Source organism: Siniperca chuatsi, linkage group LG5, assembly GCF_020085105.1.
Source record: "Siniperca chuatsi isolate FFG_IHB_CAS linkage group LG5, ASM2008510v1, whole genome shotgun sequence".
Classification (NCBI taxonomy): domain Eukaryota; kingdom Metazoa; phylum Chordata; class Actinopteri; order Centrarchiformes; family Sinipercidae; genus Siniperca; species Siniperca chuatsi.
The window spans coordinates 2,594,035-2,619,736 of NC_058046.1; the positions used below are offsets into that span (position 1 = coordinate 2,594,035).

The following is a 25,702-nucleotide window of genomic DNA, read 5'->3' on the forward strand; positions in this document are numbered from 1 at the left end:
CCTGATTTATCTGGCCTTATCACTGAAAACAAATAACCTAAAATAAAATATCCTGGTTTTCTCAGAAACAAGAACTCATTTTATTTTCACATCATTTTCATATTCCAGTGATCCACTTTCATTTGAAATAAACCGAATAATAATACCCAAAAAGGTCCACAGCAGGCACAAATACTAGTACGAAAACAGCACCCCAACAACACTGTACCTGTACCTGATCTTTTTAAATAAATCTCCTTACCTGTGCCCTGATGATATGAAAGCTCCACCTAGTGTTTGGAGGTGTAAATGCATACAAAAATACAAACAAACACATAGAGTACAACTGAAATGAGTCTTTAAATCTGTTTCTTACCTTCAAGGCAGCCAGTTTTTTGTAAAACTGATGACATTCCCATCAGCCAATCAGCTGGATTTTTTGTTTAGTGCAAATTAGCAAACGTTAACATGCTAACACATCAAACTGAGATGGTGGTGAACAATACACCTGCTAAACATCAGCATGTTAGCATTGTCATTGTGAGCTTGTTAGCATGCTGACATTAGCATTTAGCTCAAAGCCCTGCTGTGCCTAAGTACAGCCTCACAGAGCTGCTAGCACGGCTGCAGACTTTTTTTTACTTTGTTAAAGCTGTTGTGTGGTAACCTAAACTTTCTACCCATGTTCATGTTTATGCTAATAAAGGAACCATTTAATGCAATATGTAGTGAACATAACACAGCTGAAAGCAGAAAGAGGGTGGTAGAGGCAGAGAGAGAGAGGGCGCAGTTCTGTTATGTGGTGTATAACATCAGAGACAGAGAGATATAGATAGATAATAGAGAGAGAGATGGGACCTATGTTTTATTTATCTCTGGTTAAGAGCCAGTGAGCGCTGCAGTAAAACTGCTGGCTGAAACATTCAGACCGTCCTGTAACCCTCAGTCTGTTACCTGCAACATGGCGGACCCATGGATGGTTTGATTTTTGTTCAGTTACAACACATTACTCCTATAACAGGGATCTAGCGCAATATTATTAAAATTGCTGTAATTAATCAATAACCCAAGGAAAACTTACTGGTAAAAAGTTTCTAACACGAAATCCTAATTAAATTTAGTTATTTATGGGATTCTTTTTGTTAGTTTGGTTACACAGTTTCTATTCATTCACATTCAAGGCTGGCAAAAAAAAATAATTCAAATTAACTTGCATTAGGAAAAATTAGGATTTAATTTGTAACATTGTTTTACATAGAACCACCCTGACTGATTGATTAACTGATTTATTTTAATATAATTTTATAAAAACTAAAATGTACCCAAGTGCAGTCTTCAAAATAAAAAGTGAGATTCACATGAATTCACATGAACTGTGTTACACACACACACACACACACACACACACACACACACACATATATATATATATATTACACCCATTTTACATTCCTGATGAAACAAATACTTAAAATGTCAGTGAATAGACTGAATCCAAAATGTACGTGTAAAAGCAGGTTGTCTACCTTCATTTCTGAGTCAGGCTGCTGCTGCCCTCTGCTGCCTGTGAATGTAAATTGTGTCCTGATAAAAGCATTTCAACCAAACAGAAATGGTGGCCACGTAACAAGCCACTACGGTTTACATGAAGGTGTCTGTACAAACTTGTTACAAACTTGTTTTGCAAAGCCAACAGGCTTGTCTGAATGTATCCCATTCAAGCTAACTGGACTTTGAGTGAGGATTTTCCCCCCAAATCTTTTATACTAACCCATTTATTGTCATGTATAAATCTTGAAATGTTTCTAAAAATATCTCTTTTGCGCTTTTTTGTGAAAAAAGCACAATATTATAAGTGTTTTATATTTTGTTATTATATTTCTCAATATATTTATATGTTTTTTTAAAATCTGTCTCAAGGGAATAATGTCGAGACCTGATCAGATGAACCTGTAGACACGATTTTAGATGTGCTGAGGTTATCAGAATCAGAATCAGAATCAGAAATACGTTATTGATCCCCGAAGGGAAACTCTTTGTTACAGTAGCTCGCCTTTACGTCAGTGCACACAGGAGAAAATACTAGAAAACGATATGATACACTATAAACACTATAAAACTGGTCAGAAATAAATTAAGTATCATGTCGGTATAAGTATAAGATAAACTAAGTGTCGAGTACCAAGTGGGTTTACTGGTTGATGATGAAAGTACAGTATAAAATACAATGTAACTAATTATGTAATAAGTAATAGTAATAAGCGGAGGTGCATGTACTGTCGAGAGTAATTGAGGTATATAGTATCAGTAACAATAAATAAGAAAAACTAACAAGGGGGAAACTAATATTGCACGGGAGTAGTAAACAGAATATTGCACCATTATTATTAATTATGGCGGAGATGTAATGCTCAATGTCCAGTTTAGTGACTTAGGGTCAAACAGACTAACCCTTAGAGGGAGGAGGAGATGGCCACAGGCAGGAATGACTTCCTGTGGCGCTCTGTGGTGCATTGTGGGGGGATGAGTCTTCCGCTGAAGGTGCTCCTTTGTTTGGCCAGCACGTCATGGAGCGGGTGGGAGACACTGTCCAAGATGGCGTGTAGTTTGGCCAGCATCCTCCTCTCTGACACCACCGCCAGAGAGTCCAGCTCCACCCCCACAATGTCACCAGCCTTACGGATCAGTTTGTTGAGTCTGTTGGCGTCCGCTACCTTTAGCCTGCATGCAACAGCATACAGGATAGCACCGGCCACCACAGACTCATAAAACATCCTCAGCATTGTCCGGCAGATGTTGAAGGACCTCAGCCTCCTCAGAAAATAGAGGCGGCTCTGGCCCTTCCTGTAAACAGCTTGAGTATTCTTGGTCCAGTCCAGTTTGTTATCTAAGTGTACTCCCAGGTACTTGTAGTCCTATTGGTCCAAAAATTCACCAATACAACAACACCCCTGTTTGACTGGAAAAGCGTCATCCAAACAAATGCTGGACTGGATTTGTTTGGCTGATACTCGATATTAAAACCCCTTGCACCCCTGGGAATCCATCCATGCTCTAACTGTAAACAGAAACAACACGTCTACTGTGTACATAATGTTTCAGATATCAGGTCAATGCCAAAAGCTTCTGCATTCTGCATTTTTCAGTTTTTGTCCCGACCCACGTGACTGCTAACTCTCCTCTTGAAAGATAAAAGGGGAAACAGTCAAAGCCACAACACCGAACAGTCAGTCCTTCACTGTGTCATCTAAAAACTTGTAATCTGTTCATACTGCAGGTTTATGAGATATCATGTTGACAGATGAACCTCCATGATGGGGTAACGTCTGGGCTAAAAGACAGATCCAACGTGAATTAAACATTAACACACAAGCATGCACACACAAAAACTCATCTTGTTGATCTCTACTTCAACCGCTCTGCTCATTGGTCAAAGTCTGTTGTGCAGCTTCCTGATGCAACCACGAGCCTGGACCTGGTGTGAGTGGTGTGTGAGGGTAAGTGTATATTTCATTGTGTATTTAATTCATTAAGTATTCAGCTTTGGTTTTACACACAAAAATGTGAACATTTATATTAACACATTGTTTGCAAAAATGTGTGAGGGGAAGGCATGTGAGAGATGATTTAATAAATTTCAACCATTTTATCGTAAAAATTTGGCAAATTTCTGCGTTTAGCATTCCTTTGGTAACTGGAAAAACTGAATGCATGCTCATCAAACATGTTACCACCACTGAACTCGTGATATAGAGATATAGAGCTAGTAAAGTCCTTCCAAAGTTCTTAGAAACTACGAGTTTGTTTCATACTAGTGATTTAAATTGGGTTGCGCTCCCCTCTCACTAAACACTTACATTACATTGCATCATGGCAATTGAAGGATTCAGAGTTTTTGGAGCTTGACTCAAACTAGAGAATAAAAGTCAGGATATCTCAGCCTCTCCTTCGATTTTGACCATGCTTTCCTTAAATATGTCTATTGTAATTCCCCCAGATTTATGGAAGTGCAACATTAAATTACTGGTTAAATGGTTTATGAACAGGTACTAATGATTTTGGTCTGTGTCTCATCTCCAGATGAAGCTGTCAGTGTTGTTTCTACTGGTCCTGCTGGCTCTGTCCTCAGCCAGCCTCCAGGACATAGTAAAGATTAGCTCACAGCACAAAAATGGTAATAATAAAAAAAAAAGAAACTGGAATTGTGAATTTCTTTCTTTGAAGTTTCTTATTCTTATTTATTATTTCTTCACTCAATTTAGGATGAGGAAAATGCTTTCAATAGATCTTTTAGTTGTACGATGCCTTACAGCACAGAAGTGTATGATGATTAAAATGAGATAAAAATGTCCGACAATGTTCAAGCTAATGATGTGACTGATGACACTTAAGTTATCCTGTTGTCTAGCATGTTCCACTGAAAGGCTGTACATTATCTGCTACTTGTCTGTTAATCCAATAGGAATTCCCCAAAACAACGCAACACCTTGGGGGGAAATATGTTGCGTACCATTTCAGTTCATAATGCTCCCGATTCTCATACATGCGTACTCATATTTTCTCAACAGCATGAAAGCATCATAATGCACGTGCCAAAAAATAACCAAAGAAAATGAGCTCTGCCACTGCAATAAATGATTGTAATCCACATTTAACATTTCACAAAGGTAAATAGCAGCAATATAAGATCCATCCAGCAGACCCACCCTACTAACTTATTGCCTATGCCTTTTCAGTCTCCATATCGAACCAAGGTCCAGAGGACAGGATTCCTGAAATCATCTCTAACAGAACAATGCTAAAACATCGAAGACCGAAGAGACATGCTCAACCTCCACCCTTACATTATAATAGCGCCAACCTGAAATGGGTGACCTGGAACGGCTCTCTCCCTAACAGTTCTGTGTCGTTTGTCAATAAATATGCTGGTCGCATTGACTACGTCTGCAAATACAAGTGTGAAGCCGGTTTCTACAACCCCGACATGGGTTCTTACTGCTACTACCCCTATGGAAACGCAGAGCTTAGAAACAACACGTTTGAGATCCTGGTGAACAAAGACAACTTTGAGATCCTGGAGTGGAAGGACGGTTCCTATGGTTTAGTGCCCGAACATTCAGTCAGAACCTGTTCCAGTGGGGACATATATGTTGGGAAGAACAAGTACGGTCTCGGGAAAGTAGATGTTAAGAATGAGGCCTTTTTCCTTCCCTGGGAAGGTTATGAGTATTTTTACAAGAGCTACCAGGTCCTGACCTATAAGGTTGATGTATACAGCGAGCACATGTACAACGTCAAGTACAACACTAATGGGGCTGAAATCATCCAGTATCCTCCGGAGACCATGCGCATCTCTGCCATCACCAACTATCAGTGCAGTTCAGTGATGAAAACAGCTACTCTCTCAGTGACAAATCGGTTGGAGAAAATGTGGAACATCGGTTCTTCCATCATGTTCGGTATCAAGAAGACCTTCACTGGAGGAGTCCCCGGGGTTGCATCTGGAAGTATTGAGATCGGCAGTGAGGTGTCATTCCAATTCTCAGGAGGACATACTGTGACAGAAGAGTCCTCCCACTCTATTTCTGTGGAGATCACCGTCCCACCAAACCACTACTGCAGAGCCCTCATGGTGGGACATAAGTACAAGGCAAACATCCCTTTCACTGCTCACCTGAGCCGCACCTACAGAAATGGAGACACCACTTGGACACTGATCTCTGGGACGTACGACAGCACCCAGATTGGAGAAGTCCAAGCTGTGGTGGAGCGATGTGAACCTGCACATGATGCCAAACCTTGCACCCAAAAGAAACTAAGATAAGCTAAGAGATGTAGGGTGCCTATGAAATTCTGATCCTGAATCACTATGTGTGACAGAAAAAAACTATTTTGTGACAAAATGACTCATTGTACATGTTGAATAGACCTTGTCAAAATAAATTCTGCTTTCATGTTTTATGTGCCTTTTTAACAAATGTGTGTGTGCACTGGACCACTGGACAGTAAGTGAGGAGAAAGCTCCTTTCCAGCTACGGCTGGTGTTGCTCATCTGCGTGGCTTGAGCTGTAACGAATGCTAGTTTAGCATTAATGGATATAACATCAAAATGCTTTCTTGATAGGATACTGTTGTGTTTCCTCAAACATGTATTCCTGTAGGGAGAATATCTTGCATCTAATCTTTTCCTGCAGGACTCAGACAGCTGACAAGATGGGGGTACTGAAATCACTTTTAGGGTCACGCCTTAGAATATGAAAAGGAGAGAAGGGCAATATTTTTGAGGGTTCCTTAGAATAAGGGAACCTTGTTTACATTTGGATTTAACGATGATAGTAGAAGTTCTAAACAAAGTCATTAAATGATTTACCGTAAAGCAGCAAATTGTGTTGTTTTAAATAATTAGCTAACTATCTTAAATGTAACTGCCTGACTTTGCACCACTTGCCTTTACACCAAATTGTGACTGCAGACGAGCCCATCACAGTGGGTTTCAAGAGCAGCAGCACTACCAAAATCCACACAATTGGCTCAGCAGGCATCGAGTTTACTCCAAGGGGAGCTAGGCTAACTATTTACTTTGCTAGCTTTTCTAGCCTACGAACACTAACACTACAAACTGAACTATGTACAGTTTACCAGATATATTAATGTTACCGACAAGGATCCTTTAATTTTTCTTCTTGTCCTCATAAGGCACCTCTTCTGTTAGCTTCCTCAGTGCAGTTTCTCCTTTGGAATATCGGTAACAGTTAAAAGTTGCTAGCTAGCTTGACTGTTAGCCAGTTATTTTGATTAAAAAAATACATCCAAAGATGATATTTGCTTGCTCCTTGTGTTGCTGGAAAAAACTAATCTGGTTATCAGTGAAATAATTGCTGTGTGTGTTTGTGTCTGCAGTTCAAATACGTCGATACATGAATGCATCATTGAGAGAACGTTTGGGTCCAGTTCTGGAGTGAATTCATTTGCAAGACCTCTGTCTCCAGGAGATAAACGAATGGGCGAGAGACCTACGTCTCCCCGGAGACCTCGACCCTCGCACGATCTGGAAGTCTTCCATACTTGCCTGTTGTTTTGTAAACATGTTTTTTCTTAAAAGTTTTCTCAATCTTTTTCTACATATTTTCATCTCCTTTCAATCAGAATCAGAATCAGAAAGGGGCAAACTCTTTCGTTACAGCTGCTCACTATCACCTCAGTGCACGCAGGATTCCAGCTGCCAGATGCAATATTCGGTACTTCTACACAGAAGAGAAAAGCAATAGGACCCACAAGTTTTAAAATGTGGTGTCAGAAAGTGGAGAAATACTAATAGCCCTTCAGCTATTGCTATAAACAAAGCAGTATATCATTCTCCTTAAATTATGTAATTGTAGTAATTTGTGTAATCTGTGATGTGCAAAGCCTACATGTCGGTGTGGAAGGTGAAGAAGATGCAGTGGCAGTAGATGAGTTGGTGTATTATGATTCGTGTACCATTCCCCTTGATATCACACAAAAACTATATGAGAATGAAAACATTTTCTCAAAATGAAAATAAACCCTAAAGATCCTTAAAAAAACTTCTTGGTTGAGGTTGGGTAAAGGTCATGGTAAGGGTTAAAAGAAGCCTATGTTGACTATTGGTAGGAGATGAATTGCATCAGGTCAAGAAGCCAGGAGACAACAAAACTGGTTACTGATCATGCTGTGTGCCTTATCTTTCTGATTTCTTTAATACGGCCTAAATCATTTACAATCTCTATTTTACCTGACTATAAATAATCCAGGGAAAAGGGTAACATTTTTCTCTCTCAAGGAAGTAGAGAGGCGTGTTTACATTTAGATTTTATCATCTTTTATGATCATGTTTTTCAGCCCCTTCTTGATAGTCTAAAAATCGAAGGGGCAACTCTTTTTTGTAATGGTTTCTTGACAGCACATGTATGTTTATTTGTGGGTTTCATCATGTATGATGTGTTTTTTCAGGCCTTTTATGCTTCAAATTCACATGTTTCATTCACAGGGAAATCCAACCTGAAAGAGACGGTGACTCTCAAACACACACAAAACCACTCTTACTGATTTTCTCTCTCATCTCGTTGGACCAGTTAATGTTTATGTTCTATACAGACATTCATGGTTTCCCAACAGTGTATTCCAATGACTTTTCCTCCAGCACCACCATGAGGTTCACATTTGTGGTTTTGAGTGAAATGTCTCAACAACTATTGGATTGCCAATAAAATGAGTTCAGGATGAATTATAATAAGTTGTCTATAGCTTTTCCTTTTCTTTATACAGTTTCATTACTGGACTCAGACCTGGGAGAAAAGATTACTGGAATCAATGCTGTGAAGCTTGCGAACAGGCACGGTCAGCCTCTGCCCTTCAACTTTAAAAGCACCAGCCTGGAATGGCAGACCTGGCATGGCTCTCTTCCCAGCGGAGCTGTTTCGATATACACTCGTTATACTTGTCGCTATGACTATATCTGCAAATATAGGTGTGATGCCGGTTTCTACAACAGAACGGGTCCTTACTGCCACTACGCCTTCGCAAGACAAGCAGACCGTTGCTCCTCATTTGAGATCCTAGTGAACAGGGATAACTTTGAGTTTTTGGAGTAGAAGCCAAGTGTCTTCGCTTTAGTGCCCCAGAATTCAGTTGGCAGTTGGGACCTGCTCTGGGTGGGGGGTGGGGGGGTCAAGTATAAGATTAATAGCATTAAAAGTGTCCAGTATTCTCCAGAGACCACGCACATCACTGCCATCACCAACTATGCGTGCAGTGAAGTTGTGAAAACAGTTCACACAAAGACAAGCCAGGTGGGACACCGGTTTTGCGGTTACTGCGGGTGTCACAAGGACAGTCACCACTGGTGTCCCCCTTATCGTCTCTGGAAAAATTGAGTTTAGTGCTGAGACAACAGTGGAGTCCTCAAAGGGGATGTCCGTGACGGAGGAAAACTCACACTCTGTTTCTGTGGAGCTCTGTGTCCCACCCAACCACAACGCATAGCTTGAGGTGGGATATATGTACAATGCAGACATCCCATACACAGCCCCACTGACACGCACCTACCACAACGGGCAAACCCACTGGACCATCATCACTGGGACGTGCTACGGCGTCCAGATGGGAGAAGTCAGGGCCATAGTGGAACGCTGTAAACCTGTACCAGAAGCCAGGCCTTGCTGCTGAAAGACTATACCATGAGCGTCTTGGGAGCTTAGTGCTGGGGATCACAAGAAAAATAGGTCCCGAGATGATTAACAGGAGAGGAACTACAAGTCCCTAGAGGAAGTTCAAAGATATGAAATCCCCCCCAAAGCCAGTACAGAAAGCCCAATGAACTAAGCCCTGAGCTATATCCAGCAGGTGGCACTGAAAGATCACTAATTGGTCATCACACGTTGTGCATTGCATGCCAGTCCCCAGCTCATTATCTCATACAGAAGTGCAGTAATGATCAAGCATAAAACATTGAATTTTGATTATATTACATAGATTACATATTACATTACACATGTATTCTATTTTAATTGATTTGTTCCGTTTTTTATTCCTTATTGTTTTTGAATGGCATTCTAATGCTTTTCTTTTCCTGTGCAAAGCACTATGAATTGCCTCTGTGTTTGAAATGTGCTATTTAAATAAAGCTGCCTTGCTTTGCAGCTCACACATTATTCAATTTAAACGTATAAATACTAAATAATATTATTATACATATACTTGTGTGAAACAGGTTTGTGTTTCTTGAAGAGCAAGTAAAATTAAAATGTATTTTTGCTAAGAAATCAATATATAAGTTCCATCTTGGTTCACGTGATGACAACTGAGCCATCTCCACAGTCCTTTAAAGTAGCTGTAGTTAAACCTCTTCTTAAAAAGCCCACTGTTGATCCAGGGGTTTTAGCCAACTATAGACCTATATCTAACCTTCCCTTTCTTTCTAAGATCCTTGAGAAAGCAGTCGCCAATCAGTTGTGTGACTTTCTAAATAACAATAGTTTATTTTAGGATTTTCAGTCAGGCTTTAGAGTGCATCATAGCACAGAGACAGCACTGGTGAAAATTACAAATTACCTTTTAATTGCATCAGACAATGGACTTGTCTCTTTACTTGTCTTGTTAGATCTTAGTGTTGCGTTCAACACCATTGACCATCACATCCTATAACAGAGACTGGAACATGTAATTGGCATTAAAGGAGCCGCACTAAGCTGGTTTAAATCCTATCTATCAGATCGATCTGTTTGTTCATGTTAACGCCAAAGTTAGTCACAGAGTTCCACAAGGTTCTGTGCTTGAACTGATTCTATTCACCTTATATATGCTTCCTTTAGGCAATATTATTAGGAAACACTCCATATACTTTCATTGTTATGCGGATGATGCCCAATTATATCTATTGATCAAGCCAGATGAAACTAATCAGTTAGCTAAACTTCAAGCATGCCTTAAGGACATAAAAACCTGGATGACCTGCAATTTTCTGATGTTAAACTTATACAAAACTGAAGTTATTGTACTTGGCCCCAAACACCTCAGAGACACATTATCTAAAGATATAGTTCTGGATGGCATTGTCCTGGCCTCCAGCACCACCGTAAGGATTCTCTGAGTTGTCTTTGATCAAGATGTGTCCTTTAACTCCCACATGAAACAAACACTTAACACGTTCACTTACATAACATTGAAAAAATCAGGCACATCCTGTCTCAAAATGATGCAGAAAAACTAGTGCATGCATTTGTTACTTCTAGGCAGGATTATTGCAATTCCTTATCATCAGGCTGCCCGAATAAGTCCCTTAAGACTCTCCAGTTGATCCAGAATGCTGCGGCACGTGTACTGACAAGAACTACGAAAAGAGATCATATTTCTCCAATATTAGCTTCTCTGCACTGGCTCCCTGTAAAATCCAGAATAGAATTTAAAATCCTTCTCCTCACCTACAAAGCTCTTAATGGTCAGGCACCATCGTATCTTAAAGAAGAAACACCTTACTATCCGACTAGAACACTGCGCTCCCAGGATGCAGGGTTACTTGTGGTTCCTAGAGTCTCCAAAAGTAGACCGGGAGCCAGAGCCTTCAGTTATCAAGTGGAATCAGGACCCAGTTTGGGTTCGGGAGGCAGACACCATCTCCACATTTAAGAGTAGGCTTAAGACTTTCCTCTTTGATAAAGCTTATAGTTAGGGCTGGCTCGGGTGAGCCCTGAACCATCCCTTAGTTATGCTGCTATAGGCCTAGACTGCAGGGAGACTTCCCATGATGCACCTCTCACCTCCTCTCCCTCTCCATCTGTATGCATTTTTATCCCATTACTGCATGTTACTAACTGAACATCTTCTCTCTCCCGTAGTTCTGTGCTTTCTCGTCTCTCTCCTCTCTCCTTCTGTCGCTTTCAGCAGGTATTTCTGCCTCCGAAGCTGCAGAGACTGGATCTATGATTGTCGGCCTCCTACTGCCCCCGTGTTCCTGCTCGACAACCGCTACTACAATTAAGACGGTGTAGTCCCTCATTCGTCCAGGAGTGTTCTATCGTAGAAAAGGTTTCAGTCGTAGTCATCTGGACACTGTTTTTAGTGTCCTTGTTCACTTGCATCCCAACCTCAGAAGCAGTGTCAGCGGTGATGAGAAGACTGCAGGAGGACTCCACCTTGCAGCAAAGGACCAAGCTTACACCTGAACACATATGTAAACTATTAGACATCTGTCTCAACACAACCTACTTCCAATTCCGGGGACACTTCTACAGACAGATTCACGGTTGTGCTATGGGCTCTCCGGTCTCTCCCATTGTGGCCAACCTGTACATGGAACAGTTTGAGAAGAAGGCATTATCCTCGTTCCGGGCACACCACCAAGTCATTGGTACCGTTACGTGGATGACACCTTTGTGAAAATCAAGAAACAAGACTTGGAAGCGTTCTCAGAGCATATTAATACGGTGGACCCCAACATCAAGTTCACGCGTGAGGATGCAAAAGAGAACCGCTTGGCCTTTCTTGATTGTTCTACTCTCAGAGGAGAGGACGGAAAGCTCCAGATAGAAGTGTACAGGAAACCAACACATACGGATCAATACCTGCTCTTTGACTCACACCATCCACTACAGCACAAGCTGGGTGTAATCCGGACATTACAGCACAGAGCCAAAGAAGTGCCCACAGGCTCAGAGGGTAAGAAGAAAGAGGAAAGGCATGTCCAGAATGCACTCTCAGCCTGTGGTTATCCTACTTGGGCTATCAACAAAGTTAAAAGAGCCAAAAACAGGACAAAAGTGTAACTGAACCAAGAAGGAACGGTGTCTCCATTCCTTATGTGTCTGGACTGTCTGAAAAACTACAAAGGATCTTTAGACAGCACGATGTTCCTGTCTTCTTTAAACCAGGCAACACTTTAAGACAGAAACTCGTTCACCCTAAGGACAGGTTACCCACACAGAAACAGAGCAATGTTGTCTACTCCATTCAGTGCAGTGAGGAAAACTGCAAAGAACGGTACATAGGCGAAACCAAACAGCCACTTCACAGAAGACTTTATCAGCACAGACGACACGCTAACTCAGGATTACAGAGCGCCGTGCATTTGCATTTAAAAGCTACAAACCACACATTTGAAGACAGCGAGGTGAAGATTCTTAGTAGAGAGAAGAGTTGGTTTGAGCGGGCGTCAAGGAAGCCATTTTTGTGAAGAAAGAGAACCCTCTTTGAACAGAAATGGTGGCCTGAGATTTAATCTGCCCAAAGTCTATCAGAGTGTATTATCACCTTGGTCACGCCTATCACATGCTAATCAGGCACTTAGCAGTGATGAAGTAGATGCAGCCAGAGAACAATAGGCCTGATTACTGATTACTGGGCCATCTTGAAACTATTAGGTCAGTTTCAGGTGAAACTAGCTATTTACAGATACTCAGGCAGATTCCTTCCTGAGGGCAGGGCTTATGTAACTCAGAGTAGTTTAAATTTCCAGTTCCCGTCCAATTTTTTCACAATTGAGAATGACTTCCGGATGGGAGCCGAAACGTCTTGATTCTGAAAACAGTGTCCAGATGACTACGACTGAAACCTTTTCTACGACGCTACTACAATTATTATTAATAGTTATTATTATCGTGTTACTGTATGCTCTCTCTCCTCCTGCCTCTCTCTCTTTCTCTCTCACTCGCTCTCTCTCAACCCAACCAGCAGCGGTGGATAGCCGCCCACCCTGAGTCTGGTTCTGCCCAAGATTTCTGCCTCTTAAAAGGACTTTTTTCCTTGCCAGCTTTGCCAAGTGCTTGATCATAATGGTGGGAAGTGTTGGGTCCCTGTAAATAATATTATAAAGAATACGGTCTAGACCTGCTCTATAAGAAAAGTGCAATGAGATAACTTCTGTTATGAATTGGCGCTATATAAATAAAATTTAACTGAATTGAATCTCCATGACGACTGAGCAAACTCAATCCACTGATAAAAACAATGAGCCAGTTGGAGCCTCCACAAAAATCTTGTAAATAGTAGTAGATTATTTTGTCAAAATAGTCTGTATTGTAGTCAGTATTGAAGTTGCTGAAAATTCCAGCTGACTTCAGTTGCAGAAGCAAACCAAACCAGACTTTTGTGAGTCTCCTTCAGGGGTTTACTGTTTGATACCCAAAACTTTTTTGGTGGAGTATTCCTTTAAGGTTTGGTTCAATATCAAGAGCTTGGCTCACTGAATGGTTTTCTCATCGTTTAGTAGATGTTGTTTGGGAGGACAGATAACATTTGACAAGCACTGTAAAGAGTGTGTGATACACTAAAGGTCACTGATATTGAGTATGATAGTTTGGAGGACATAAGTTACTGCCTTATCACTCTGTTTTTTACTCGTTAACAATCTTGAATCTTATCCTGGATTTATCTGCACGGATTTTATAATGAGTGATCATGAACACAAAAGCAAAGTTGTTATAAATTACAGACAAAGGTGCAAATAGACTTCTTCAGATTTGTCTTTCATCACCTTTATCTTGTTAAACCCATTCAAGACATTCACATGGAAGCTGATCAGTAATATCAACCAACCATGGTTTGGTGTCCCTCCTTTGCTGCAATCCGGAGCCTTAAACTGCTCTCAGCTCAACAGGAACAGTTGCTGCTAAAATACCTTGCTCGTTGACATTTGTCCTGATATTCCAAACCTGTTTGGGGATTCAAACCAACAACCTTCCCTCCACAAGTATAACAATCAAGAGCACCCCTAAATTAAGAAAAAAGGTCCTCACTGTTCATGTGAACTGCGCTGACAAAATTGATAAAATCTCCACTGGATCATATTGAAATCGGCCACGCCCTAATCAGTGATGTCACAACAGGTGTTATCCATCAGCTGCCAATGGGAGAATGTGGGGGGGGTGTGGTCAGAGGTGCCACGTGTGTGAATGTTTCCAAAGCCAAAAACAGAAGTGCAGCAGCAGTTTTCCACCTTTTGTGATTCAATGTGAATTTAGTCCGAATATTTCTTGCTCAGGATTGTTTAGTTAGTTAAAACCAATGGAATACCAATTGGAATAAGACAATGTTAGATTATTTTGGTGTGCAGGTGGAAATTGCTCCCAAAACCTGTGATATTTTAAATGTTTCAGAATTATTTATTTCTGCCCACTGATACAGTGATACAAGTCAACATTAAAGATACTTATGGTTTGTATTATTCCACAGGTTTACAGGCACAGAAAACTAGCCTCATATAAGTTATTTTTGTTCACTTTCATATCTACTGTTCACAATTTCCATGAATGATTCAACTCAATAAATATTCAGTTTTCTTCATTACCTGCTCAGGCACAAATTGTCACAACATTACATCACTTCATTTGATAACTGTCACAGTCTGTTATGTTCTCTCCAGCCACTCTCCTTCACTCTGCACTCCCTCACCTGAGTACTAATGCAAATCACCTGTCACCTATCTCACACCTGCACGTAATCAGCCACTCTACTCCCCTATATAACCCAGCTCCTCACCACAGTCTGGGTCCGGTCTCGTTTATGACTAAGGATAGAACGCTAGTTCCCCTGAATCATTAAACATCTTGGACTCCCTTTTCCTGAGTAAACTATTACCAGCCTCCAGTACCACGTCTCCGGCTCCTTCGTGCTCCTGTTCTCCGTGTGTGGCACTGCAGCTCCAGTCCCCGTGCGTCTCCAGTCCTCCGTGAGTTATCCACTCCAGCTCCTGGTCCCGTGCGTCTCTCGTCTTCCGTGAGTGTCGCTCCAGTCTCCTAACCCGTGTGGACCTAATACTCAGTGCTCCGCCACCTCCATTCCAAGGACTATGTATTTTCTTCCATTCACTATCAACGTACTTGTGTAATAATAAACTTTATCATACCTGCCTTGTGTCTCCGGCCAGTTCTGTCCGTAACAATAATTAGGTGACAATTAAATATTATCTGCTTTAAACCTTCAGTGCCAACATTTTCCAATTTTTTTTCCCCAATTAATTTAGAATCATTAATTTAATCAAAAACTAACAAAATGGGTTGTTAAAGTTTCTGTTTTACACATATGAAAAGGGTGTTTTTTGTAATACATAAAAATTAACATTCAGAGATACCAAACCTTCATCAATGTACAACAATTCTCAAATGTACTCTTACAGATCAGGACAGCTTTTAAATTTGAATGTAAACTTATTTCCTGAACACGGAAATATAAATTGACTTCTCCTACAACTGCTATGCTGACGACACCCGGCTATTCTTGTCATTCCCCAATCTGACACTCAGGTGGAGGCATGCATCACTGCGTGCAATATCTCGTAGTGGATGCCAAGGCACCACCTAAAATTCAATCTGGACAAGACTGTACTTGCATTCCTTCAGGAGAAAGGATGCCCCACTGAGACCTGTCCACCGTTAATAAAGCTGTGGTTGTATACCAAATCTTTCTTTGGCAGGGATGCTCTTAAAATTTTTGACGACACCTAGCTCTTGTTCATACGGAGGTTGAATGTACTTATTGTAAGTCTATTTGGACTAAAGCGTTGAAAGTGCTAAATTACCATAATAGAATGGAATCAAGTCTTTAAATGTAATAGTTAAGGTAGAAGGACTCAGACAGTAATTGCCTATTGACAGAAATCATAGATTCAGATGTGCCAAAGTCTCATCTTATATCTTATATCATCTCATATATTGGCCAAAGTTCAATCCATGCACTAAATGTAATGGAAATCCATTAATACATTTTTGAAGAGAAAGGAACAGACAAACTAACAGGGATGAAGTAACTTTTTAGGGAAAATTAATCCCATCTTAGTCTGAGAGACACTGACAAGAAAACCACTGCACTGTTAACAAACCCACTGCACCACTTTCTATTTATTGGTCCTGTCAGGCAGAGTGAAGGTGCACAGTCTGCTTTATGGTTCAGCCATAAACCAGTATATATAAACCTGGAGGTGACTGGCTGTGGACTCACTGGGGAGCGACTGTAAGGGTGAGTGCTGTTCAGTTTCTTTTCACCTTCAGTCAATCAGACTCAGGACAATCATTGATGATCATGATCAAGTGGCATAATCTCTAGTAATCAATTTGAATTAATTGGTTATAGGGCTATTTGTGTATAATTTAATATTTCCAATTTTGTTTTGTAAAGATGTGTCAAGTTAAGACTTGTCTTTATCAGATGTCTCCTGGAGAAAATCTGCTATTTCAATGTCTCTTGGTGTGGTTATTTAAAAATACTTTACTTTGCTATCTAATTATCAAAAAATAATAAATTATGAGTAACTGAAGTTAAATGCATGCTCTGTTACATACTTTCTAATTGACCCACTTGAATAAAATTATAGATTTTAAAAAATGATACCTACTCCTACTGAAGTTATTATTATCAGTATTCAGAGGATTCAAAGGTTTATTTTTCACATATACATGTATATCTGTAGTGAAATGCAATGTGACGTGGTTCTTACATTGTGCTAAAAGAACAGTGTGAAAAATAAGGATCAGAAAAAAGACATATAAAGAATAAATATTCTAGATAAAAAACTAAAAAAGTTAAATGTACATAAGTCACAAGTGCAAATATGCTTGTAATAACATAATACTGATGTTAATATTGAAGTTATAAGTCATATTAACACCTTAACACACTCACAGTAACTACTTTAACTCCTCATTTAAGAGTGTTGTGTTGTTTTCTACTGATGTACGTTGTAACAAAGATAGAGGTTGTAGATAACGTGTAACATGTTGAAAGACAGAGCTCACTTTTGTGAAAATATTGGTTGTGTCCCAAAAGATTTTGGCCTATTTGGTATTTCGATGAAGGTGGTTTTGTCTCTAGTGTTCAGCCCGAAGGAAATGATGGAATAATCCACTCTAATGTCTAAAAGTCAGATCCTTATTCAGGACATAATGGAAGAGATGTTTGGATCCTGTTTGTTTGTTCTGCAAGGGTGAAATGTTATGAGCAGAACATACAAACTTATTTCACATGTTGAGTTTAAAGTTTTGAAAACCTTTTGTGTTTCAACTCCAGATGAAGCTGTCAGTGTTGTTGCTGCTAGCCCTGCTGGCTCTGTCCTCGGCTAATCTGCAAGACATTGTGAAGAAGAGCTCACAACACAGAAAAGGTATATTTCATATTTTTGTGACAGATAGTAGCTTTGTGTTAAACCTGTAGTATATACCTAACCATGCAGGCTAAATAGATTCTAAAGCAGAGGTTTTCCGGACTAGATAGCATTTCATGAAACATGCGGTGTGGTTTAATATGTTAACTTTCTGTCTGTTTCTTTTACACAGCTTCCTTACTGAACCCAGAGCTGGAGGGCCTAGTGCCTGAACCTACTGGTAACAAAGTGGTGTCAGGTCCTTTGACTCCTGCTGACTTGGAGCAGCAGCAGGATCTGCCATCCTCCTTCATTTTCGGTGATAATGTTAACCTGGAATGGCTGACTTGGGGCGGCTCTTTGCCCAACGGAGCCGTTGCAATCTACAATGGCTACACCAAACGCACCGACTACGTCTGCAAGTACAAGTGCGAGGCTGGCTTCTACAACCCCAGCCTGGGCCCTTACTGCCGCTACCCCTACGGAGACCGTGAGTACTATGCCCCCGAGTTCGAGATCCTGGCCAACAAAGACAACTTTGAGTTCCTGGAGTGGAAGGAAGGTTCCTACGGTTCAGTGCCCCAATATTCAGTCAGGACATGCCCTGGTGTTGGCATCTATGTTGGGAAGAACAAGTACGGTCTCGGAAAGGTTGTTCCTCAGTTTGAAGCTTTCTTCCTGCCTTGGGAAGGCGATGAGTATTGGTACAAGAAGTACCAGGTCCTGACCATCAACAGGGATGCCTACACCCAGCACATCACTGATGTCAAGTACGCCATCGATGAGGTCGCCATTTTCCAGTATCCTCCTGAGACCATGCGCATCTCCGGGGTCACCAACAACGAGTGCCAGACAGTGGTGAAGAAAGTCACCATCTCAAAGACCACAGAGGTGGAGACCACCTGGAACATAGGCAGATCCACCATGCTGGGTATCACGGGCAGTATCACAGCTAAAATCCCCCTCATCGGCTCCGGGGGCATTGAGCTGAGCGGCGAGAAGACGCTGCAGTTCTCCAGGGGAACCACCATGGTGGAGGCCCTCAGCCACTCCGTGTCCGTGGAGCTCACCGTCCCGCCGAACCACTCCTGCAGAGTCCGTATGGAGGGACGCAAGATCAAAGCCGACATCCCCTACACAGCTCGCCTCAGCCGCACCTACCGCAACGGGGAGACCCAGTGGACGTCCATATCTGGGACATACGACGGAATCCAGATCGGAGAAGTCCGGGCCGTGGTGGACCGCTGTGAACCTGTGGCCGATGCCAAGCCTTGCCCCTGAAACACTGACGGAAAACACACCAAAAGATATTTTCTAAATGACATCTAATGTTTGTGATATTGAAAGCAAATGATGTGTAACAATAAAAATAATGCCATGCACATGTTGTGTGGTAAATGGAAAATATATTTTGTGTCGGCTGGTGTCTAAATGAAAACTTTACATGTTGAAAATACATTTTGATATAAAATCAGATGGCAGCTCTCCTCCACCAGCACATGAAACTGATTTTATGATTTTATATTCACAACACAAACATCAGAGCACTTACGTACATTTAATCAGTGCTATACATTTTGAGTTTCTGCTAATTTGCTTGAGCATTTCTAATTTGGGAGACTTATTGGAGGAAAATATTGTACTATATTCCCCACTACATTTATCTGACAGCTGGAGTTACTAATTACTTTGCAGATAAACACTTTACATAAAAAATAAACAGTGCATACGAAATTATTAGTAGTTTGATGCCCTGAAAGGGACCTTTATGCGAAATTAGTACTTGTAAATAAATGAAATTTTGAGTGCGGGACTTACTTTTACTAAATTAAACGTTCTAGTTTGTGGTAATGATATTTCAGTAAAATAAAGAATAATTATTACTTTTACACTCAAACAGGTTTTACTTGCCCATATAGGGAAAACAATTAACAAATGTAGCTGCAGGGATAAAACAAAAACATGAAAAGGGAGAACTGGAGATGGTAAAAAAAGAAATGCATAATAAAAAAGAAATGAAAGGTAAATAAATAATAAAAGGGGGATGGATTCACAGTAGGTTAAAGTCGTATTATGACTTGACATAAACATTCATTATTCAGTTGTATTTTATTTAATAGATAGGCCTATTTGTAATAAGTGGGTGTCATTTATTTCAAAGGTTTTTGTCAGGCTATAGGTATTTTATACACTTCCTTGTACATTCTGCTTGTATATTCTCCTGTGGAAAGTATATCCTCGCAAAGCCAGTGAGCAGTTATGCATTTGCTTTCCATAACCAAAAGAACATTCAGCAAGTTTGAATGTCCACAACCTTCAGGGATTTCTCAAACTTTTACAGTCTTAGAATTAATTTGCCATGAAACCTCCAAAACATTATTTATGAGAAGAAACACTTGGGTCCAAAAGTTCATGAGCCTGGGACACGACCAAAAACATGTAAATAGTTTACAGTTCTCCACTCTTTCTTTGGGGAAAATATCTATTGATAATTTTCCATTAGTATTCTTTCCAAGTATGGGTATGACTGATGGTATAAATATTCATATAGGATATATAGGACTGACCGACATTATATATATATAGGGATGGCAATGTCGGTCAGTTGACACCACTTTGGTTCAGACTGAAATCAACAACTATTAGATGGATTGCCATGAAATTTGGTTCAGACATTAATGTTCCCATTATGTTCATTAATGTTGACTAAATACCTGCAAAACTAATTACATTCCCATCACATCTACATTCAGCTTGGACATTAAATACAGTACTTATTATTATTATTATTATTATTATTATTATTATTATTATTATTATTATTGTTGGAACTTTATTTATATAGCACCTTTAAAAACAGAGTTTACAAAGTGCTTTGACAGACAAAGCAAAAGCACTCAGAAGGCAATATAACAACAAACAAAAGCAAGACAAAATTAAGATAAAGTAAAAACAAGAAGACAAAAGATGTAAAAAACACAGTAGAGGTGACATCAAATAAAAGCCTAAAAGTCTATAAAAATTGGTTTTAAGAAGTGATTTAAAAGAAGTCACTGATTCTGCGAGCCTTATCTCCTCAGGCAGGCCTTTTCAAAGCCGAGGGGCCCTGATGGCAAAAGCGCGGTCACCTTTAGATTTAAGCCTCGACTTTGGATCGGCCAGAAGGGCCCCACCTGTGGATCTGAGGCTGCAAACTGGCTCATATGGGGTCAACATTTCCATTATGTGGCTTGGGGCCAGACCGAGACGTGTTGTGATCAGTACAATCGTAAAATCTATTCTAAAACGAACAGGGAGCCAATCGAGAGAGGCCAGGATTGGGGTGATGTGATGTCGTCTGTTAAAACCAGTAAGAAGCCTGGTTGGAGGCGAGACAGTGACGTTTATTTATTAATTATTATTTCCTTTGACACTGCAAATTACAGAGACTTTCAGACTTTGCCCCTATGAGAAAAACCTGACTTGTTCAATTAGCTTCCTTTGTAAATAAGACAGTCAGAGAGAATGACAACATCAACTGTGAATCAGACTGAATCACTGCTTGTTACGCTCACTATATATACATCTGAATAATACACTGAATCTGAATAACATAATTTAAAGTTCTCACATTGCATGAATGAAGTTCTTTACAAGCATTCACACTCAGCTAAATGCAGAAGCAGCTGAAGGCAGTGACAGTGCAGTTCTGTCAATGTAAATGACTTTTACACAGCCTTGTTTCACACAGAGTCCTCTTTCAGACTGAAATAAATAAAATGATAATAACTTTCTGTCTCAAGGATGCACACAGATGGCCATGACATCAGCGATTTTCAACGATAGGGCTGTGAGAGCAGAACAATGTCCGTGTTGAGCGGCTTCTCCTCTGGTTTAATCTTGAGAGCCAGCGACATTACGCAACAAGGACCTTATTAATCAATGACCCTCTATCACAGGGGATCTAATCTTCAGCCAGAGCTTATCTAAACATACAGTATCTTGTCATCAATGGAGAAAGAGCGCCACAGCACTTTGGACATCATGCATTCCCCTTTCGCCCAGTAGATACGGGATGTTAAATCCAGGCAAATTTATTTATGAAGCACTTTTAACAGTCTCATCAAAGAGTAATTCACAGTAAGAGGAGGGAGGAGTGCTGTTTTCTAACAACGGATCAATAAAGAATCCTAGCATCAGCATGAATACTCTTTTTACACTGCTCGAGGGCTACAGGTAGATGTTTTCGAGTCAAGGACAGACAGTCAAGACCCTTACCTAAGCATCTGTGGCTGGTTCTGGTCTGGCAGGAAACTGAGACAACTGGCTGTCACAACAAAAATAAGACAAGACCTGAAAGATCGTCATCTAAACACAGACTCTAATTCTTTAGTGTGTGTGTTCAGCCAACCTAGCTTGTACAACTAAAGGTTAGATAAGTTGATGAAGGGTTCTAAGAAACCACACATGGCCGACAGGATGGCAGGTAGAACCTGGAGTCTGACTTCTCAACTAGATCCCTCCAAATGAACAGTTTCCGGTACAGTTGTAGCATAGCTGAATGGCTTCAGAGAGGCAATAACTTGTAAATTATAAGGGTTAGGTGTACTAGCCAACCAACAAATACTGTATAAGCGGCACTAAAAACAACAAAAACAAAAAAAAGTTAAACAATTAGGGAGTTAAGAACAACAGCCTTATTTTAAACTATGTCATTTTGACTTAATCCATTGAGTTTGGATTATAAGTCCGAAAAGAGGGACAGTTTCAGGACAATTAGGGACACATTTATAAGCATTAGGTCACTGTTTTGAATCCAGACCATGCTGGGAAAGCCTGTCTTCTTCTCACAGACTATTTCTTTGTGCCCTTGAGCAAGGCATTGACCCTGCCACTGACCTCAGAGGACAGTGGTTGTACTGGTCAACTGTTGAAGAACACGCTCAGTCAACCTTCCCACCTCCCTTATATGCGTTTTAAACTTGTTAAATGGGAATATTTAATTTCAGAAGCTTCGTGTGTGGCTGTTTCTGCTTTGAGTGTGTCCTTTAACACTAACACATCAGACTGAGCAGCAGGAGAGGGTCAACGGGCGAGAAGCTGCTGCAGCTCTCTCTCCTGTTTATTGCGGGCAATAAGTCTGCAGGGAGGTTTTAAAACTCAGCACATACTGCAGGCGGCGTCACTGCAGGAGGAACCTGTCGAGGTAAAAACTGCTTCTCTGTATCTGAATGAAGTGCTGCTGTGGGCTCGTTTTCCTGATTTACAACATTCTGCATCATTTCCTTGGCTGATTTTTTTCCCTACAGTATATGCAATTGATTGACAATCAGAATCAACGATAAGTGGATCTAAAATATCTGAAAACATTTAGAACATGCTGTTTATCGTTTTTCCTGTTGTTACTATTGTTTACTAGAAAAGGTATTGAGTAATAATTTCTTAAGGCTGCTCTTATTAATCTCCAATTAATAATACTGCTGCCTTAATTATACATCTGGGTGGCACTAAGCCTGGCAGCTTCTTATTCACTTGTAAGGACATTTAATCTTTGCAACATGTGTATTATAGTATCACAAAGTTGTAAGCTATCAGAACTGTGTTTCTTTCCACTAATTTCCTTTCATTTTTTGCATTTTGGTAATTGGCATGATACTAATTTTAACAAAGTTTCTGAAGAAACTGGGGCTTAATCTTGTGCAGAATTTGAGCATACCTTTCAACATTTTGCCAAAAGTTACACTGCCCTTAAACTCTTAAACTTAACTAAACTTAAGCTATCGATTAGGAAGCTTTGGTGCCGAAAGCCAGAAAACAAAAGTCAGCCATCTGTGTTAACAACTAGGCCTATATCAGTCGCTCATTACATTAAATAGACCTTTTTTGCCACAGATTGCGAAACACTAACTAATAACATTAATAACTGTTACATTGCAATAATTGCAACTTTTGTTGTTTTGAGTTTTTTGGCTTTGCTTTTTTGCTTCAGACTAAATTCCCGCTGATGCTGACACGGCGCTTGTTTTTTCCCTGTGTGTCCAGATGAGGTGGTGCGTCGCTGTTGTCTTGGCACTGCTGCAGCTCTGCAGCCCAGCACTGCAGTCTGACCCGCTGCTCTACGTCTCCCAGCTGCAGGACGGGCAAGAAAACCCCAGCAGTGAGCCACATCATAATACTACAGTTTTATCTAGTCACAGTTCCACTATATGCTATCTACCATGTCACAAAGTGATGTCTGCTTTTTAACAATGAGCATACATTTAAAACACGATATATTCACAATGACAACCTACAAGCCAACTTACGATTGTGGTTGACCAAAACATAATGCTTAGGCTCGTGATATAGGCTACTTGATTTTATTTACGTGTTGCGTATATTGCATTTCCTCAATCTGTCAGTTGTGTGCGTCCTTAAAAATTAACGCCGCACGTCCGCAAGAAGCAATTAAGTGCATGAAAATGGTGAAAATCTGAAGTTTTCAAGGAAGATTTTCTGGACAGGAATGATTTAGCCCTAATCTGCCCCCTAGTGGATACACTTTTAACATCCAGGTATATACAAAATACGCGGGCAAGTACGTGAACAATGTTGCTCGCATTGCAGCCGTACGCTGCGCATGGGTTAAAACCAAGTACAGCCTTCGATTAAGATTAGATTCAATTGGGGTGATTTTCTTTTAAATTATTTATATTGTTTTGATCATGCACTCTCTAAATATTCCAAATAAATGTACTTTCTCATGAAAAAAAAATGTTTCTACCAAAACCCACTGCCAGTTTCTTTCTGTCTTGTCATGTAGAGCCATGGCTTAACCCCACGCTGGAAGATGTCGTCCCCTCCCGGGAAGTCATCAAACCTCCTGAAGTTAGAGAGATCCCAGAAACTGAGACGACCTCACACTCCTTCCCCATGTTTGGTGAACACGCCAACCTCAAGTGGGTCACGTGGAACGGCTCCCTCCCAAATGGCGCTGTCGCCATCTTCAATGGCTACACCGAACGCACCGACTACGTGTGCAAAGTCAACTGCGAGGCCGGCTTCTACACTCCCAGCAAAGGGAACTTCTGCCAGTACCCGTACGCTGACAAAGAGTATGTGTCCTCCAAGTTTGAAGTGCTGGTCAACGTCGACCACTTTGAGTTCCTGCAGTGGGTTGAAGATTCTTACGGGTCAGTCCCCCAATATGCCGTCAAAACCTGCCCCAACTCGGACATCTACGTGGGCAAAAACAAGTACGGTCTTGGCAAAGTGGTGACCCAGCACAAGGCCTTCTTCCTTCCCTGGGAGGGTGATGAGTACTGGTACAAGTGGTACCAGGTTCTCGCTATCAACAGAGATAGCTACAGCCAGCACATCTCTCATGTGGAGTACGGCATCGACCAGATGGAGCTGTTCCACCATCCTCCAGAGGCCCTGCAGCTCACCAAGGTCACCAACCTGGAGTGCAGAACTGTGGCGAAGACGGTGAGACTGGAGAAGACCACTACAGTGGAGAAGACCTGGGACATTGGCAGAGAGACCCGCAACGGCTCCGTCTCCACCATGAAGGCCAAAGTGCCCATCCTTGGCCCGGGGACGGTGGACTTCACCAAGGAGCAGACGGTGACCTTCTCAGAGGGAACCAGCATGGTGGAGTCCATCAGCCACGCCGTCTCTGTGCAGCTGCAGGTCCCACCCAACCACTCCTGCTCGGTGAGGATGGACGGCAGGAAGATGACGGCTGACATCCCCTTCACTGGCAGGCTGAGCAGGACCAACCACAATGGAGACACCCACTGGACGGACATCACAGGCACCTACGACGGCGTGAGTGTGGGCGAGCTCAACGCTGTGGTGGAGAGATGTCAGCCGGTGACCGACGCCGCTCCCTGCTCGCCAGCTCAAGACTGATGATAAGCCTGTTGAACTTTGATTTCACAGCTCAAAAGGCGAATGTAAAAAAGCCAAAAAAATTCTGTTTTCCAAATAAAATACATTTAAAAATTTGAAGGAGTTTTTGTCTTCCTTTAACTGAGATACTTTAGGCTTGTTACTGTCACCGACTCAACCCTTGAAAATAATTTTCAGATTACTACTTGTCCAGTTACAATGCTGTACTATTTATTAAATCTCTTGAAGTACATTTACTTTGACAACTTTAAATATGTGGCATCA

At 41.0% G+C, this 25,702-nt stretch overlaps 3 protein-coding genes and 1 pseudogene across 3 annotated transcripts; all 4 read left to right on the forward strand.

Moving 5' to 3' along the window:
* Positions 1-3,368: 3,368 nt before the first annotated feature.
* LOC122876679 (natterin-3-like) lies at positions 3,369-5,938 on the forward strand. The gene is made up of 3 exons (XM_044197286.1): positions 3,369-3,476; positions 4,060-4,153; positions 4,716-5,938. Exons 1-3 carry the CDS (start codon positions 3,435-3,437, stop codon positions 5,801-5,803), a joined length of 1,224 nt encoding a protein of 407 aa, XP_044053221.1. The 5' UTR covers positions 3,369-3,434; the 3' UTR covers positions 5,804-5,938.
* A 132-nt stretch (positions 5,939-6,070) lies between these two features.
* Positions 6,071-9,165, forward strand: LOC122876163 (annotated as a pseudogene).
* Positions 9,166-16,392: 7,227 nt separating this feature from the next.
* Positions 16,393-18,973, forward strand: LOC122875727 (natterin-3-like). The gene is made up of 3 exons (XM_044195180.1): positions 16,393-16,446; positions 17,494-17,587; positions 17,760-18,973. Exons 2-3 carry the CDS (start codon positions 17,494-17,496, stop codon positions 18,845-18,847), a joined length of 1,182 nt encoding a protein of 393 aa, XP_044051115.1. The 5' UTR covers positions 16,393-16,446; the 3' UTR covers positions 18,848-18,973.
* Positions 18,974-23,534: 4,561 nt separating this feature from the next.
* On the forward strand, positions 23,535-25,537 carry LOC122875728 (natterin-3-like). The gene is made up of 2 exons (XM_044195181.1): positions 23,535-23,702; positions 24,348-25,537. Exons 1-2 carry the CDS (start codon positions 23,588-23,590, stop codon positions 25,436-25,438), a joined length of 1,206 nt encoding a protein of 401 aa, XP_044051116.1. The 5' UTR covers positions 23,535-23,587; the 3' UTR covers positions 25,439-25,537.
* Positions 25,538-25,702: the final 165 nt, after the last annotated feature.

Bases quoted from the DNA above. Each gene is read 5' to 3' on its own strand.
- LOC122876679 (XM_044197286.1), top strand. From the start codon at position 3,435: ATGCAACCACGAGCCTGGACCTGGTGTGAGTGGTGTGTGAGG. The intron at 3,477-4,059 runs GTAAGTGTATAT...TCTCATCTCCAG, and splicing joins GGTGTGAGTGGTGTGTGAGG to ATGAAGCTGTCAGTGTTGTT. The intron at 4,154-4,715 runs GTAATAATAAAA...ATGCCTTTTCAG, and splicing joins TAGCTCACAGCACAAAAATG to TCTCCATATCGAACCAAGGT.
- LOC122875727 (XM_044195180.1), top strand. From the start codon at position 17,494: ATGAAGCTGTCAGTGTTGTTGCTGCTAGCCCTGCTGGCTCTGTCCTCG. The intron at 17,588-17,759 runs GTATATTTCATA...TCTTTTACACAG, and splicing joins GAGCTCACAACACAGAAAAG to CTTCCTTACTGAACCCAGAG.
- LOC122875728 (XM_044195181.1), top strand. From the start codon at position 23,588: ATGAGGTGGTGCGTCGCTGTTGTCTTGGCACTGCTGCAGCTCTGCAGC. The intron at 23,703-24,347 runs GTGAGCCACATC...CTTGTCATGTAG, and splicing joins CGGGCAAGAAAACCCCAGCA to AGCCATGGCTTAACCCCACG.